We start from the raw sequence: 19,441 nt of genomic DNA on the forward strand, positions 1-19,441 counted from the left end.
TTGAAGGAATACATCGAAGCAGTTCAGAGGCAGGCTGCTAGATTTGTTACTGGTAGGTTCGAACAGCACATAAGTGTTACGGAGATGCTTCGGGAACTCAAATTAGAATCCCTGGAGGAAAGGAAACGTTCTTTTCAAGAAATACTATTGAGGAAGTTTAGAGAAGTGGCATTTGAAGCTGACAGCTGAACGATTCTACTGCCGTCAACATATATCGTTCATAAAGACCGTGAAGATAAGATACGAGAAATTAAGGCTTATATGGAGGTGTGCAGACAGTCCTTTTTCCCTTGCTCTATTTGTGAGTGGAACAGGGAAGGAAATGACAAGTAGTGGTATGATGGCTAGCGGAGTATTGATGTAGATGTAATGGCCGCTCAGAGCTCTAAAAATGTGTGAAAAATTTGAAAAATAGGGTTGACAAAAAGAGTGTAAATTCTGATCTAATAGAGATAGAATAATGAACCAGGTAATTTTGAAAAGATCTTGAAACAAGCTTTTCAGTGATATACAATTTTGTCATATTTAAAGAATGTATACAATAAAGGCCAGTGACCTTTACCTTTGATCCTGAATATCTCAAAACGTCACCCTCGAAATTGACAAAAAAATGAGATTGCTTCTTCGTATTACCCTACACAATATAGTAAAAAATCAAATTGGGATGACAATGGGATTCGGAGATATTAATTTATATGTACAGTGACTGTGTTGCATTAATGCCAAATAAATTGTATTCAGACTTCAACAATATGACACAGAGCACTGAAAAACATGTTAAAAAGATAATGTTCTATTATAGCACAGTAAGTTAGTACAGTCGACAGGCCAAGCATTAATAATATGCAAGGTCACTCACTATGACATCTGGCCTTCAGTGATGCAAACCATGATACAGCCATCCCAGCTGAACACATGCTTGGAAGGCATGGTAAACACATTCAGATTTAGAGAAATGAATATGACCCTCAATACTGGGAAGCAACATATAACAGTGTTTGTGTTTCTTTTGGTGAACGGAAATATGTTCACTCTGTTGCTGTTCTCACATCAACCATTGTAAGGAAGTCCGTCTTATCCACAGTTAAGATATTAGGTTTCTGAGGGGATACATATGAAGTGAAAGCTCTTAAGGATGTAGGAAGCTGATTGAAACCTCATTGATATTTTCATTAACATTCAAAATACATCCAAGCCACCAGTGACCATTGTACATGCATGTAACAAACCCTGTGATATCACTGAGGTAAGAGTCTCCTTGGGTCCTAGTTAGAGATTCATTTCTGATTTCTTGTGAATTGGACAAAATTTTCATTTGTATATTGTAATGGCTTGCAGGAATAACGCAGTGTAACTTGTGGATACCTGCAATTGTGTGAATTTGAGCAAACCACTCTTGACGGTGAGATTCTTCTTCGTCATACTCACTGTTGTATAATGAAAGTGACACACTGCAGTGTTCTTGGAGCACCATTTAAACAACTGTTTGGGTGTCATTATCTGAGAATTGATGTCCTGCAGACTGGCATGAACATCAAGTCTGTAGATGATACCAGCAATGCCATTACATGGTCCTCTGCAATGTGATGAGGCAAAAAAATGCCGTTCGGCAGAGACATTGAAATCAGTCTGATGAAAAGTTACGTCGGCAAAATTCTTGTGATTCTGGGCTGCAGCACCATCTGAGAAGTAGTACACATGCTTGGGTGTTCTTCTTCCGAATGTGCCAGCTAAGGACCACGATATTCAACTTTTCAGCCTGGAGAGGGACTTGATGTTTGCCCAGTTATCCCGCATTCTCTGGCTATGTTTTTCCTTTCTCTCCTCTGGCCAAAGGGCGCTGGTCTTTTTACAGGATGATCTGTCTGTCCTGAAACATCTTTTCTTCTAGTATCCTTCTGAGAAGTGCTCAGTTTCTAATGTCACTTTCAGTAATGTTCAGTTCCTGGGTGTCTTTGTCGATTTCTATCAGCCATGGTGTCTCGGTCTTCCTGCTCTTCCAGTTGTTGAGAAGTCAGTTGGTCAGTCTTGTTTCGTCCATCCTTGTGATATGTCCGTAGAAAGCGAGATGTCTCTTCCCAGATACGTCTGAAATTTTCTCAGTATGATTGTATAGCTCCTGGTTTGATTGTCTTCTGTACTCACCATATCTTTTGATCAGTCCCAGAATTTTTCTCAGGGTCTTTCTCTCCTGAATCTCTAGTTTATATGTCAACCCTTCCCTGTTTACATTTCAAGCATTCTGAGGCATATAAGGCTACATTTCAAGCATTCTGAGGCATATATGGCTTCAGCGCAGATAACTGTTTGGTAGTGTTTTAGTTTGGAATTGCGAGATAGGCATTTCTTATTATAGATGTTCTTGGTTAGTCGATATGATAATTGTAACTTACTAATTCGAGTTGTTAGTGCTGTTCCTTCTGATAGATTAGGTTCCAACCATTCTCCTAGATACTTGAATCTGTCAACTTTCTCCATTTGACCTTGTTCCAGCTGTAGTTCACTGGGAGTATCACTGATGTTGGTTAGGTATTTTCTCTTTTCTAGTGTCAGTTGAAGTCCTACCTTGGCAGCCTGGAGTTTGAGCATATTGAGCTGCTTTACTGTTACTTCCACTGAGCTTGCTATAAGTGCCAGACCATCTGCAAAAGCTGAACAGTCTACTACTAGTCCCTTCTGTTTGTGTCCCAGGTAAATACCACTCGGTATATTTTGTACTTCCATTTCTTTTCGCCACTCTCTGATCACCTTGTCCAGTGCACAGTTGAAGAGATGAGGTGAAAGGCCATCTCCCTGTCAACTCCTGTATTTATCTCAAAGCTTTCTGAAAGTGTTCCACTGAACTTTACTTGGAGTCTAATGTTACTCAGGGTCTTTTGGATAAGGCTGTGGGTTTTCTGGTCCAGGCTCATTTCTTGCAAAATTCTCATAAGAGTATGTCTGTCGATTGAATCGTATGCTTTCTTGAAGTCAAGGAAAGTAACTACATACTGCTTATTTGCTAGTTTAATTTGACTTAATACTGACTTCAAGTTAAGGATCTGTTCAGCACAAGAACACCCTTTTCCAAAACCACCCTGGTAATCTCCAAGTTTTGGGTCCAAATGAGGTTCGGCTCTATTCAGTAATGCCTTAGATAATATCTTATAGGTGACTGGTATCAATGAGACCCCTCTATAATTGTTGATGTCAGTTAAATCACCCTTCTTGTGCAAGTGGTGGATCAGAGCAAGTGTCCAGTCATCTGGTAACTTCTCACTATCCCAAATGTTCCATAGAATCTCGGTCAACTTGCTGATTGCTTTGTCTCCAGCCTGCTTCCACAGCTCTGCAACTATAGCGTCTTCTCCTGGTGCTTTGTTATTCTTCCGGGACTGAATGATGTTTTTCACTTCTTCTGTTGGAGGGTGGGATTTTGGTTGTCTGGGACTGTCTTGATAGATAAGGAGGTTTTAGGGGACTCATAGTTGAGGAGATTCTCAAAATATTTGACCAATATTCGGCAGTTGTCTTCGTCATTATAGGCTATATTTCCATCTGGTCCTCAGCTGGGTGGGACATAACTTCTAGGGTTTCACTTGAAAGTTTGGTAAAAGTTTCTAGTGTTATTCTTCTTGAAGTCTTCATCTAATTGAGTCAATTGGTCCTGAGTGTGCTGATGTTTAACCTGCTGGATGGTTTTGGCAATTATCCGGCACTGTTCTACGAACTTCTCCTTATTTGTTTCGGACTTCTTTGAACTCCATCTTAGACAAGCTGTTTGTCTCTTTGCGATCACTTGGTCGTAGGTACTTGTCCACCAATCATGTTTCTTCTGTTTCCTGAGTGGGGCAGCTTCTGTTGCGGCTTTTACTAATTTGTCCCTTAATTGGTCCCAGTTGTTGAATTAATGATCTAGTGTTTGCATTCTCTCTGTAAGCATATTGCAGGTTTTCAGTTTTTTCCAATTCAGACTTGGTAAGTTTGGGAGTTTGAGACTTTCTTGTATTCCTAGGTAGAAATTGGAACTTTAGTTTTGAGAGGTAGTGGTCTGAATCCTAGTTCGCCCCTTTTAACAATCTCACATTCATGACTTCTCTACAGGACTTTCTTGAAATGGCCACATGATCTATTTGAAACTCTCCTAGGAGTTTATTGGGTGAAGTCCATGCCTTCTGTTTTCTTGGTAGATGCTTAAAGGCCTTTTGATTTCATTACTAGATTAAATGCTTTACAGAGTCCCACAAGTCATTCTCCATTTTTGTTAGTGCCCATGTGAGCTGGGTATTCCCCCACTATAAATTTATACTTCTGCTCTTTCCCTAACTGGACATTAAAATCGCCCAGTAATATGACTGTATTCCACTCTGGGATCTTGCTGATAGTGTCCCCGAGTTCTTCCCAAAATTGGTCTGTGCCTTTAGGGTTTTTTCTTGTTGTCCTGGTTAATAGGTGCATGTACATTCACAACGGTGTAGACCTTATTGGAGCATCGAAATGTTAATAGAAAAACTTGACTATTAGGAGAATGGAAGTTGATAACTGAATCAAGTATTTTGTTACTGACAATGAATCCAGTTCCCAGGTGAGGGACGTTCTTCATCTTCCTATGCCCCACTTTCCCCTGCATTGTTTATGCAATCTTGTTTCTAGAGGTTTCAGGATGCTCCGACTTATCCTTGTAGCATGTTGGTGTGGGCTCCCCAGAATCCAAAGGCCCACAATGTTGTCTGAGGCGATGGTGGATTCAGTACCACCTAGGGTAATTATATCCTTAAGTTTGTCCTCCATGCTTTAATTGAAAATGTTGTTGGTTGGATTAGGATTGTTACGACCTAATCATGTTTACTACTGAGGTTGTAAGCTCCGGTAGGTTTGATTTCAGGGTTTACTCCCTTAGGTTAGTTGCCTTCCCAGGCTCTGGAGACCAACTTCCCCTTGTGGTTCTTCCGCCATCCTTGCCATTGAGATTGTATCAACCATCTTCATCCGTCTTGGAAGCCGTTGACCAGTTTTCACCTGTACTCTAAGCAGGGGCCCTTGCAGAGTGCTATCAGCCAGGCGAGCTGAACCACAGTTTCTTTAACAAGGTGTTACTCCTCCCACTCCTCCTTCCTCATCACTTGTAAGATGAGGCCCCGGGCTTGCGACTGGTATAGCGGTGTGTTCTGTTGTAAATAGGATCTCGTGAAAGTAACCAAGTGATGCTGAAAGAGATGAAGACCCAATGTCATGTGTAAGGCATTCTGATATAATAACAAAGGAAATGTGATCAGTTGTACATTGTGTATAATCAACAAATGTATGAATGGTGGCCTGTGCGTTGTTCCAATAAAACCCCTACACCTCATCCTGCTGGACAAATGCATAATTTTATGCAACAGAAACGTGTTTGTAATTTGTCTGCTAGATTATTCGAGAAGTCTTCCACAGATGATACACGTGGCTGGAGAGTTGTGCACAGTGTATATGTTATTTCAGCAATTCCATTTTCCTCAAACAACTCTTGCAGGTGTGTCATGATAGCTGGACAGTTTTCACATGTGGACAATTATCATTTTGGCTGTTCAGGATTACTATTGATCTGAGCAAGACGTTGTTTTTTGAACCTACATGAACTTCACATTTCTGTGAATCCTGTGAACACACACACACTATGGGTACCGTTGCAACAGCCAAAACATAGTTATTGGGTCACAACTGGCAGAATTTTGATAATCCTGTTTTCAGTCCTGAATGTTCAGCTTTGCACACGTGATGCAGTTCATGGGGGTTTCCCAGCAATAGTTTTTTTTGTTTATGAATCCTGGAACCATTTTCCTTGACAGAAATAAAATTCTTCTTCCCAGACAAGTAGCAGCTTCTATCATGCCTGTTGTAGAATTCTACAACACTATTCACAGTTTGTTCTCTTGAGACATGTTTGTCTTGGATTGGGAGTTGCTAAGATACCACAGTCTTTGACTGGTTTTCTTTTCTCACTAAATAGTTAGAGACTCCAAATTCATTTTCAATACTTCAAATGCTCAAACTTTTCAGAAGATGAGTCAGAATTTGGATCTTCTGCTGCAGCTGCTGAATTTCTTTTTCAGTTGCGTTATCATTTCAGGTTCAACATTTGTTTCATAATGTGCATTTTCTTCCACACTAAGTATGTATTTACTTTGGAATATCACGGACTCCTGTTAAAACTTTTTCTGTGCATTTGTTTTGTCTTACGGTCTCTTCTTTTCCACTGGGGACTCACTTATAGATAACAATCTATCATTTATTGCGTCTAACACAATTTTTGGGGATACAGATGTGTCTGATTCATCTGAGGAGAGCTATGCAGGTTTGTGGTTTCCACTTGTTCCAGTGTAAAAGGGTCAGCTACAGGCCCTTGACCCTGAAATTATGGCCATCTTCCCTGAGTGCTTTACAGCAATACATGATCTCAAACTCCATCTTCAAAATAGATTTGTATAATTTCAACACACAGCACCTTTTGCAGCAACTATCCGTATACATGTAGCGGCCACACTGTTCCAGTATTTGATAGCTTGATATTGCCCTGCCTACATTGTTACCTTACTGAGCATTGTTATAACACTTTCTTTTTAACACTGATCATGTTTTTTAGTGCTTTGTATCATATTGTTGAGTCTGAATATAATTTACTTTGCATTAATGCAGCACATTGCTGTACAAGTTAACTTATAACTTCTAATCCCATTGTCATCCAAACTTGATTTTTTATTATGTTGTATAGTGTAACATGAAGAAGCAAATATATAGTTTTTCTGTCAATTTTGAAAGTGAGTGTTTTGAGATACTCAAGGCCAAAAGTCATGTGCAAGAAGCACACCAAATTTTGTGAAAATTGAAGACAGTCAGGTTGAAAATTATACTTTTCTATGTTAATTTGACATGGAATGACTCAATAGCAGGTTGGCACATTGTGGGGCATTTTGTCTCCCCATCAGCCATTTCTGGAAGGCGTGATCTACAATTGACCATTGGGCTAGGTTGGAATCAGCAACCTGAAAGCTTCTTCTAAATGACAGTACCTCAGTACAGCCTTTTTTTACCCGCATAAGGCATAAGACAGCACATGACACCATCACTTTCAACTTGCTCTTCATGACTGGGGCTTTCAAGTGTCCCTATTGGTTTTTATGTGCGGTTTACAGTTAGAACATCCAACAGTTCCTCACTGGTCCAAGAGGACAGCATTTTTCAAGGCTCTGTTCCAAGAGTTACACTCTTCCTCATAGCCCTCAATGGGCTAGTGACATCGGTCATATCACTGGTCATACCCGAGATGTATGTCAACAACTTTTGCACTTGATATAGCTCGCAGGATCTAACCATGACTGAACGCCAGCTCCAAGATGCCATCTGCCGAGCTTCTGCTTTGGCTCTTTCTCGTGGGTACCAGTTGCCCCCTACAAAAACATGAGTCGTGCATTTCTATTGTCATACCACACAGTCCATACTGACTCTGAACTGTTCTTACTTGCTTGAATATAGTTGCACATTCCCGATTTTTGGGACTTCTCTGTGATAAAAAGCTGACAAGGCTGCCTGATATTCATCAACTAAGAACTGGCTGCATGCAAAACCTTAAGGCTCTCTGCTTTCTGGCCCATACCTCTTGGGCTGCAGATCGTGCTGCTCCTCCCCATATTTGTCAGGCCCTGGTCTCATCCCAGTTGGGCTTTGGCTACCAGATTTATGGCTCAGCAACACTTTCAGCTTTGATATTATTGTACCAGGTCTATCATCATGCAGTAAAGCAATGTATACATGTGAAGGTTTTTCACACTCTCAGACTTTTTACGTGTAATACGTGTTGTGTAAACAGTGCCAGGGGTTAGCTCACTGGCAGTGTCAGAGAGTGGAGGAAGATCTCAGATAGTCGTGCTTTGCAAGTTTGGACTTTTCTTGTTGACAGTAATCTCCATCTCCCAAGAGCTGCTTGCTGTAGCTCTCTCACAAGAAAAACTATACTGGCATTGTCAGGTGAGCTAGAGTACTTGGAGAGTGCTGAGTGGCCATATTGCGTCCCAGATTTGTATTATGTCCAAAATTTGTGTTGTATTTCACAATTTGTACACTACTACATCCTGGTAATATATTTTGCCGTACTTGTGCATATGTTAAATAAAACTGGGTGAAGAAATTGCCTATTTTATATCCTAAATGAACAGCATGAACATTTAGCCTATTTCGAAAGTTCTAAACTTAAATAGTGCTATACAACAAATAATATATAAAAGATCATTGACACATTATGTAGATTAATTAATGAAATTAAAAAAAAAATTGTTACTGAAAAGACTTGCCCCCACGTTACTATGAAAATATGAATGAAAGACTAGTGCACTACCTACTGTGCCACATAAACTCTGCAACTAGCAGCGTGCATGTGCTGGTATTGTCAGGACAATTGAGACTACTGTCACAGTGGATATGCAATGTGGATGAACGTCAGTGACGTCAGCAAAAAAAAAAAAGAGGGCGGGGGGGGGGGGGGGGGGGTAGTGAAGAAAGCTGCCAGGAATTGGACTCAGGATGAAGTGTGGATTTAATTATGTTGTCTGAGGAAAGGCCAGCATTATGGAATGTACAGTTATAGTCTTACAGGAACAGCAAAGTTTGTATCCTGAAATGGCTATAGTTTCTAACACCTCCACAGCAGAAATTTATCAGAATATCCACAATTCAACGAATCAGGCAAAGTAATTTTATAACATAGAATAATTAACAGGGAAATAATTGCAGGTATATTTTAAAGTAACCATTTTAGAACTTGGAAAACTTGAAATAATACTACTGTATCTATAATTTTATATGACGTTGTATTTATTAATAATAATATTATGATATTGGATGATGATGAACAGACCTACAGGAAGTTAAGAGTGGTTCCTTAAGTCAAACATTAAAATGAATGTTTGTCTGGTAAAGCTTTACTTATCATATATCTCTCGACTTGGCTTTGAATGTCTCTGAGTATCAGGATGAAATGGTGTCATGTTATTTCTACATAATTGTTACTTTGCCAATTGAAAGAGAATAAATGTAGCTGATGCTAGAAATAGAAATGTCTCAAGAAGTCTGTATTTTGGATGTCTGTATTTAACACTAACGGATTTACACATAATAGTATCTAGATACACAATTTGGGGTCCACTTATAAAGAGTATTTCTTCCATCACTGTCACACTCATAAAATTTCAGTATTGTTGTTGATTTTTCATCACAAGCTCTACATTCAGATTCTTGCATACTCCAAAATCATTCTGCCACATAATACACTTTCTTATCCAACGCCAACATGGTTGATTTTTCCTTGCACTAAAAGTATTAAAAGTACATCTGCAACCCAGTGCCCTTCCATTGCAATCCCTACCTTTACGCACAAAACTAAGACAGAAAAACCTTTTGGAGAGTGATCTCTCAGCTTTCACAGACATACTCACCCTGCTGTGTGTCAATGTTTCATACATCTACTCTCTGTGTTCTCAGACACTTACAGAAAGTACTCAAAAGGAAATAAAAGTGAAAATTTGCCCCAAGTGCAAACAATTATGCAGATACTATCTAAGAGCACCAAACTTTTGAGAGCAAAAAACCTCTCACGTGTATCTCAGCCCTAAGACTGACCACTTGCTCCTTCTGGACTAGTCTCATGAAGTATCTCCTCGATGTAGCAAGGATCATCCCTTTTCAATTTGGACGTGCCAATACTTACTCTCTTATGCAATCACTGTGCAACAATTCCCTAATCACCCAAGTTATTAAATTCTTTTTGTATTCAGGGATCACTAATACCTTGACCACTCTAGGGTGATATTACAAGTTGGAATATGCATTGAGACTCTCTGCTGGGAGCTTCATCTAACCTCTTGGAAGGCCAACCTGTTCGTCCCTCCATATTTTCCTGTGTACCCCTCTTTGTTAGTACCCAGACCACAAATTTGGGCAAGTGTATTTCAGTGACCTAAACTTTGTTGTTCTCATGAGCTTCCCACATCTGTTCCTCCCAGTTCTTCAGAAGCCTCAGGTTTGTGCTGATGGCTCCAAAACCATGGATTGGGTATTGGATAAGATATGCTTTTCCCTCTCATGCCCGTCAGGAACATGCGCTTTTTTTACAATGGAGCTGATGGCCATTAATAGTGCCCTGTGTTTTATTAATCAGACCTCAATAACATTTTAATTTGTAATGACTACATGATCAGTCTCCAGGCCATTAATAGATATTATAAGAGTAACACTACAATACCATCTATTCATGACCTTCTCTCTGACCTTAGTCATACTGCCTGTCCAATTGTCTTTCTCTGGATTGCAAGTCATGTGGGTGTCCCCGATCATTTGGCTAAAGGAGCAATTACTTGCCCAACATTTGCAGGTGCAAATCACTTGGATTCGGAACAGCAACTAGTGAGCTACTGCCACCTCTAATAAATTCCACAATATCGAGCAGACTAATGCTGTGCAGTGCTCCTACATCTGTTAATCCCAAAAGAATCCACTGTCCTATATCACCTCTGCATCTCAGATAACACAGAATTTTATTTTATGTAATGAGCCAGCTCCCATATTGTGGTTGCGGAGCCTTTACAGACAGCAGTCCCTTCCTTCTGGCTATTCCTGATAAACATGCTCTTCTGGATTCTTTGCCTTTAGTACCAGCGTATGAATCACAAATAGTTGAAATGGTTGTCCATATACTCTGTGAAAGTTATTTTTATTCTCAGGAACATTTTAATCTCGATCAGCTGCCTTGGTCGTCCCTCTTTTGGTCTGTTTTGATTGCTCTTAGACAAGATTAGCCCCTTCTTTCGGACACAACTTGTTTTCCATTGTAGGGGTAGCACTCTTCTGAATAGTGGGTGCTCTTCCCCCTCTTTAACAATGTACTTGCATGTGGGGCAGTTATTGGAGGGATGTCACAGGGGACACTTACTGGCCCCACACACCTTCTAAAATGATTATTTCTGTAAATCACTGCTGTCACCTGCATCGGGACATCGCGTGGTATCAGCGGCAATGAACCGGACCAGGGTTTGAACCTGGGATCTTCTCCAGAATGAGATTTCCACTCTGCAGCAGAGTGTGCGCCGATATACGCAGGAGAGCTTCTGTAAAGTTTGGAAGGTAGGAGGCGAGGTACTGGCAGAAGTAAAGCTGTGAGGACGGGGCGTCAATCGTGCTTGGGTAGCTCAGTTGGTAGAGCACTTGCCTGCGAAAGACAAAGGTCCCGAGTTTGAGTCTCGGTCCGGCACACAGTTTTAATCTGCCACGAAGTTTCATATCTGGGATCTCCTGCTTACTAGGCAGGTGCATTAACCACTGATTATTTCTCCCACATTATTTTATTGTATACTTATGGCCTTGGGAGAACCAGTCATGACAAAACTCTACCATCTGGTGAGCAAGATGTATGAGACAGGCGAAATACCCACAGACTTCAAGAAGAATATAATAATTCCAATCCCAAAGAAAGCAGGTGTTGACAGCTGTGAAAATTACCGAACTATCAGTTTAATAAGTCACAGCTGCAAAATACTAACGCGAATTCTTTACAGACGAATGGAAAAACTGGTAGAAGCGGACCTCGGGGAAGATCAGTTTGGATTCCGTAGAAATGTTGGAACACGTGAGGCAATACTAACCTTACGACTTATCTTAGAAGAAAGATTAAGAAAAGGCAAACCTACGTTTCTAGCATTTGTAGACTTAGAGAAAGCTTTTGACAACGTTAACTGGAATACTCTCTTTCAAATTCTGAAGGTGGCAGGGGTAAAATACAGGGAGCGAAAGGCTATTTACAATTTGTACAGAAACCAGATGGCAGTTATAAGAGTCGAGGGGCATGAAAGGGAAGCAGTGGTTGGGAAAGGAGTGAGACAGGGTTGTAGCCTCTCCCCGATGTTATTCAATCTGTATATTGAGCAAGCAGTAAAGGAAACAAAAGAAAAATTCGGAGTAGGTATTAAAATTCATGGAGAAGAAGTAAAAACTTTGAGGTTCGCCGATGACATTGTAATTCTGTCAGAGACAGCAAAGGACTTGGAAGAGCAGTTGAACGGAATGGACAGTGTCTTGAAAGGAGGATATAAGATGAACATCAACAAAAGCAAAACGAGGATAATGGATTGTAGTCAAATTAAATCGGGTGATGCTGAGGGGATTAGATTAGGAAATGAGACACTTAAAGTAGTAAAGGAGTTTTGCTATTTAGGGAGTAAAATAACTGATGATGGTCGAAGTAGAGAGGATATAAAATGTAGACTGGCAATGGCAAGGAAATCGTTTTTGAAGAAGAGAAATTTGTTAACATCGATATAGATTTAAGTGTCAGGAAGTCGTTTCTGAAAGTATTTGTATGGAGTGTAGCCATGTATGGAAGTGAAACATGGACAATAACCAGTTTGGACAAGAAGAGAATAGAAGCTTTCGAAATGTGGTGCTACAGAAGAATGCTGAAGATAAGGTGGGTAGATCACGTAACTAATGAGGAGGTATTGAATAGGATTGGGGAAAAGAGAAGTTTGTGGCACAACTTGACTAGAATAAGGGATCGGTTGGTACATGTTTTGAGGCATCAAGGGATCACAAATTTGGCATTGGAGGGCAGCGTGGAGGGTAAAAATCGTAGAGGGAGACCAAGAGATGAATACACTAAGCAGATTCAGAAGGATGTAGGTTGCAGTAGGTACTGGGAGATGAAGAAGCTTGCACAGGATAGAGTAGCATGGAGAGCTGCATCAAACCAGTCTCAGGACTGAAGACCACAACAACAACAACAACTTATAGGGATATGGTGTCTGTTCTTCCGAACATGTCCGAAAGAATAGACACCATTGATGACCTGCAGCCGTCTAGAATGCAATTAGAATTATATTAATACCTTCAGCTGCTAACAGGCGTTGATGTATCAACGGGGACAGGTGAAAATGTGTGCCCCGACCAGGACTCGAACCCGGGATCTACTGCTTACGTGGCAGACACACTATCCATCTGAGCCACCGAGGGCACTAATTTCATTCTAGACGGCTGCAGATCATCAATGGTGTCTGTTCTTTCGGGCATGTCCAAAAGAACAGACACCATATCCCTATAAGTATATAGTTCTGGCAATACCAGCCATGACCTTCTTCTTCTGTGTGGATGCACACATATTCCCTGAACTCTTACGGGACTTGGTAAGAATGTCTTCCACGAGTAATGAGTGTGTTGGGGTGGGACACTACGAATGTAGTCTGTAGACATACAAGGTGAGAATGTGGGTCTCGCAGGAGGTGTGAGTTGCGTTATCCTCCGTGCCCTTGGTGGCTCAGATGGATAGAGCGTCTGCCAGGTAAGCAGGAGATCCTGAGTTCAAGTCCCGGTCGGGGCACACATTTTTACCTGTCCCTGTTGATGTATATCAACACCCATTAGCAGCTGAAGGTATTAATATAATTCTAATTTATTTTATTGTTGTCAGTTCAACTTATGTTCGTTACACGGTTAGCCTTCACACTATTACTATTGCTGATCTCCTGACGAAAAGACAATCCTTACTTTGGTATTTGCCCTTATTCAGGTTGGTGAGAGGTAGGATGTAGATGAGGTTTCTCTCACCACAGATGAGCAATGGGAGACCACTTGTCTGCTCTGACATATGTACCAGCCTAACTTATATGTTTTTACTTCTCCTTAAATTAATGAGTCATTCCACTAGTCTGTAACCTGACCTATTTGTTTGTTTTTTCCTGTTCTTAATGGCAATTATCAAAACTAAATCACTCTGTTAATTTCTTAGCCGACCTCACTTTTTGTATGGTTCTCACACTAAATGTCCATATCTCACAATTAGTAGACAAACTAGTAATATGCTGATTGTAAGCTTGACCGATCAGAATCTTCGTTCAGAAAACTGTTTTCCATAAGTACTCAGGCCATTACTATTACTACCACTACCACTGTTATTATTATTATTATTATTATTATTATTATTACAAAAAGGGCACTGCCCGTTATAGAGAAACTGGCTGTTATTTTTGGGAGTATGAAAAATCCAACAAGTCGAGCAACATACCACTTCATCTTGGAAATGATGATGACTTCACTAGGACATTAAAACTTATATTGAATCACACTGAAATTCATTCTTCTCTCGTAAAATTCACAGGTGAGACAGGATAGTGGAGAAATGATTGGGGTACATGAAGTATCCTCTGCCCGCTCTATAAGGTTGCTTGTGTAGTATGCAGGTGTAACTTTTTTGTTAAATGGTAAGTCTAATAATGTTTTTGAATGATTATTACTGAACAAAAAATTTCCTGTGTTACAGATATGATACGACGAAGAGTTCTGCGGACCCGATCAATAAAAATGCTGGTTTTGGATGAAGCTGATGAAATGTTAAACAAAGGTTTCAAAGAACAGATATATGATGTATATCGATACCTTCCACCAGCTACTCAGGTATTTGACCATACTGAAGGAATGTTTTTTTGTAATAGTTTTGTAAATTGTGTTGGAATGGGTTCTGATGGTTCTAAAGCTAGTTCAGAAATGTTGCTTGCTACTAAATGTTTTATTTTTCAGGTGGTGCTTATTTCTGCGACACTTCCTCATGAAATTTTGGAAATGACAAGTAAATTCATGACAGATCCAATAAGGATTTTAGTAAAACGGTAAGAATAAAGTCGCACTTAAAGTAAATCAAACGCTTTTATCTGAATGTTTTCTAAGATGCATACACATGCAATTTTAAGCCTGGTTTACACCAGAGGAAATGGAAGTGAACACAAGTGAGCGAACATTCGTACCGAACGAGGTGGCGCAGTGGTTAGCACACTGGACTTGCATTCGGGAGGACGATGGTTCAATCCCACGTCTGGCCATCCTGGTTTAGGTTTTCTGTGATTTCCCTAAATCGCTCCAGGCAAAAGCCGGGATGGTTCCTTTGAAAGGGCACGGCTGACTTTCTTCCCCATCCTCCCCTAATCCGATGAGGCCGATGACCTCGCTGTTTGGTCTCTTCCCCCAAACAACCCAAACTCCCCCCCCCCCCCATACAACCATACAGCGAACATTCGCAGAAAATTCACACCTGCTCACTACCATTCAGTGAACAAGTGTTTACACTAGAGGAAACAGAAGAGAACATGAGATAATAAGCAAACCCTAAGAAAGCTGCATTGCTGTGTTTTGGCACCAATAATCAGCATAAATTTTGAGGAAAAAAATTAGCGCACCCTTTTCAAGGTTTCCAGTACACTCAAAATTTAATGTTGCAACAGTGCATATGGAGTACACAAAATGATTATATTTACAGATCAATAGGGCAAGCAGTTCCAAGGTTCCAGGTATTGACCCATGCTGCAACATCCATGTTGACATGTGTTGTAGCCTCCACGGGCGGCAATACAGGTGCTGATTATGGCATCCAGTTGATAGTACATATAGCGAATACTCTATTGGGATATGTTATGCCACACCTGATTGACCTGTTCACATAGTTCTGTAAGAGTTGTTGGGTGATGAGTCGCACAAGTCACTTCCTGTCCCTTCGTATCCCACATGTGCTCGAGGGGAGACAAATCTGGAATTTGTGCTGGCCAGGGAAGTTGCTCCATGTCTTGAAGGACACTTTTAGTTTTCATGGGCAGAGTGTGAGCGAATGCTATCATGTTGGAACAACACATCACCTTGTTGCGAGAACAACAAAAGAATGGGTCGAACACCATTCCGCATGTACCAAGTGCTGGTTAGCATCCCCTCCAGAAGCACCAGAGATGTAAGAAAATTGTAGGGTATTGCACTCCAAATGGTTCAAATGGCTCTGAGCAGGATGGGACTTAACATCTGAGGTCATCAGTCCCCTAGAACGTACAACTATTTAAACCTAACTAACCTAAGGACATCACACACATCCATGCCCGAGGCAGGATTCGAACCTGCGACCGTAGCGGTCACGCGGTTCCAGACTGTAGCACCTAGAACCGCTTGGCCACTATTGCACTCCAGACCATAAGACCTGAGATGGGGCCAGTGTTTCTTGGATGTATGAACTCTACTAGACAGCACTCACGAGGTCTACATTGTGCAGATGACCATAACTTCCATGTAGGCTGACTCTGCTTTCATCACTGAAGAGCACTGTGCGCCATTTCATCTTCCAGCACCAGTTGAGCGATACATTGCAGTGTTGTGGAAGACAGGCTAGAGTTTCACATGCCAATAGTCCCACTGCTTTGCAACAGTTCGCATTGAAAGACATTACAGGCGAACTGCACAAGAAGCTTGCTGGAGGATTATCGAGAGAAAAGATAACACATTGCTGAAAGAAAATGGAATGGACTAAGGCTGAAATAGAATGTATGGAACTGTCCAAGAAGAAGAATGAAACAAGGAAGTTCTTTATAAAAGTGAACAATGCTAGAAGACGATATGCTCCAACAACCAGCTTGATTAGAGATGAAAGAGGAAACATAATAACTGCGAGTTAACAAACTCTGGAAAGATGGCAATGATATCTTTATGACCTGCTGAATCGAGAGGTGAAGCAAGCGGAGGATATCTATAATGATTGTGAGCAAGGATTGGATGATGAACAGCCACTTGATGGCCTAGGGTTAGAGGATGTTAAAAAAGCTTTAAGGAAGCTGAAGAATAACAAGTCTCCCGGCGGATAGCATTCCTGCAGAATTGTTAAAATGTGGAGGAGCAACGTTAGAGCAGTTTCTGTCACTCTCATATGGGTACAGGAAAGGATACTAGATGAATGGAATGAAGGAATATTATGTCCCATATATAAAAAGGGCAACCAAATGGAGTGTAGAAACCACCGCGGGATCACCCTCCTGAACTTGGGGAACAAGGTGTTTTTTTATGTTATTTTTGAGAATATATCAAAGCGGATTTCAATGAGGAAGGTCAACAATAGACCAGATTTTCAATCTGTGCCAAATTTTGGAGAAAACTGTTGAATATAGAATTGGAATACATCATCTCTTTATTGACTTTAAGGTTGCATACTGCAGCATCAATAGAAACCAGTTGTTTCATGGTCTACAGGAGATGGGGATACATGGAAAGCTCCTGAGAATGGTTAAAATGATACTGTCTGATGTAAGAAGCTGCATTCGAGTTCGAGGAAGTTACTGGGACCCCCTGGAAATAAAAAAATTGGCTACATCAAGGAGATGCATTAGCATGCATATTATTTAATGTAGCACTCGAGAAGGTGTTTAGGGAAGCAGGCCTACAGACCAAGGACACCATCTTCTACAAGTCTGTGCACATTTTAGCATATGCATATGACGTAGACATCATAGCACGGACAGCACCAGCACTGAAAGAAGCTTTTACAGCCCTAAGTCAAGCAAGTAAGAAGATGGGTCTTACGATAAACTAAGATAAAACTAAATACATGGCCTGTGGGAAAACGTATCAACCCAGTATGCAATCATCTTTCAATGTGAATGGATACATATTTGAAAGTGTTGATAGCTTCAAGTGTCTTGGTTTCACTGTCGCTGGCTTTAATGACATCTAATTTGAAATTAAGATTAGGCTGATATCAGCAAATAAGGCATATTTCACCTTGAGTAATTTATTCCGGTCAAGGCTCCTCAGCCGCCCAACAAAATTCACTCTGTATAAAACCTTCGTTAGACCAGTTATGCTTTGTGAAACATTGTCCTTGACAGAAACCAATGCAATGCCGCTTGACAGATTTAAGAGGAAAGTTTTGAGGAGAATAATTGGCTCTGTGTATGACAGAGAACAATTGAAGAAAAGGTACAATGCTGAATTGTATACCATGTATGCCAATGCTCCTGCAACAAAAATCATACGATCAGGAAGGATAAGATGGTCAGGTCATGTGGCTAGGATGGAAAGGCGTCTAAGGTGGTGAAGAAGATTCTCTTTGGTAATCCAGGAGGACAAAGAGGGTGAAGTCGACCTCGAGCAAGATGGTGGGATGGAGTGGAAGAAAACCTTCGGAAGTTCGGATGCAGAAAATGGAGGAGGGTAGCATGTGATCGTGAGGGTTGGCAGAAGCTAGTTGGGAAGGCCAGGGTTCATCCTGGACTGTAGCGCCACAGAGCAAGACTGTCCAGTGGTATCTGCATGATCTGCCTCTGGTGCATTTATGATGATCTTGGCGGAAGTCCATGCTGTGTGGAGGTCCAGAACCTTGTTTATGAGTGAGAATCTTCATGTGATCACTGATACTGTCATCTTTTCACAGCTGCCGCAGTACATCCAACTTGTGTGGCAATTCTCCAAAAGGATCAGCCAACCAGTCAGAAGGCCACAATTCAGCACCTTTTGAATTCGCTCAGTTGGCTGTAGGAAGCACAAGTGCATCTGCATGGTGTGGTTGCCTGCTTGATTCACATGTTTGCACCACACTGAGCTTTTTTATTGTGGTCATTCCGTATTTACGGGTACACACTGACAGTGCTCTGGTAGCTATGCCATAATGCTGTTTGTTGGTGGACAGTGTTTAAATCATTATCAGTACATCTACTATTTCCCACATGGCATATGCTGTCATGGGATCAAAATCTAAGTCGTCATCCCAGGTGTACTAATTTTTTTTCCAGCAGTGTAGTTAGATCTGCAATACAAAATTTTTGTATTCAGAGAGTATTATTTTGCATGGCAAGCACTTTTTTTCTTTCTTTCTTTCTTCTTCTTCCTTTATATATATATATATATATATATATATATATATATATATATATATATATATATATATATATATACAATGATGATGTGACTTACCAAATGAAAGTGCTGGCAGGTCGACAGACACACAAACAAACATACACACAAAATTCAAGCTTTCGCAACAAACTGTTGCCTCATCAGGAAAGAGGGAAGGAGAGGGAAAGACGAAAGGATGTGGGTTTTAAGGGAGAGGGTAAGGAGTCATTCCAATCCCGGGAGCGGAAAGACTTACCTTAGGGGGAAAAAAGGACGGGTACACACACACACACACACACACACACACACACACACACATCCATCCACACATATACAGACACAAGCAGACATATTTAAAGATGTCTGCTTGTGGATGGATATGTGTGTGTGTGTGTGTGTGTGTGTGTGTGTGTGTGTGTGTGTGTGTGTGTGTGTGCGTGTGTGTATACCCGTCCTTTTTTCCCCCTAAGGTAAGTCTTTCCGCTCCCGGGATTGGAATGACTCCTTACCCTCTCCCTTAAAACCCACATCCTTTCGTCTTTCCCTCTCCTTCCCTCTTTTCTGATGAGGCAACAGTTTGTTCCGAACGCTTGAATTCTGTGTGTATGTTTGTGTTTGTTTGTGTGTCTGTCGACCTGCCAGCACTTTCATTTGGTAAGTCACATCATCTTTGTTTTTTTATATAAAGTAAGGAAAGTGATGCAGGGAAATAAGTAGTTAATGTCTAAGCTGTACAGAAGTGTGAAATGCCTGG

The 19,441-nt window shown here is 40.8% G+C and overlaps 1 protein-coding gene across 1 annotated transcript in view; it reads left to right on the plus strand.

Annotated features, from left to right (window-relative positions):
* Window positions 1-19,441, plus strand: part of LOC126192611 (eukaryotic initiation factor 4A-III) — a 61,986-nt gene that overhangs the window by 34,560 nt on the left and 7,985 nt on the right. Inside the window, exons 4-5 of the mRNA XM_049932616.1 lie at window positions 14,315-14,448; window positions 14,572-14,660. Coding sequence (XP_049788573.1) covers window positions 14,315-14,448; window positions 14,572-14,660 — 223 coding nt within the window. The remainder of the gene's footprint in view (window positions 1-14,314; window positions 14,449-14,571; window positions 14,661-19,441) is intronic.

Source organism: Schistocerca nitens, chromosome 1 (assembly GCF_023898315.1).
Source record: "Schistocerca nitens isolate TAMUIC-IGC-003100 chromosome 1, iqSchNite1.1, whole genome shotgun sequence".
Lineage (NCBI taxonomy): Eukaryota > Metazoa > Arthropoda > Insecta > Orthoptera > Acrididae > Schistocerca > Schistocerca nitens.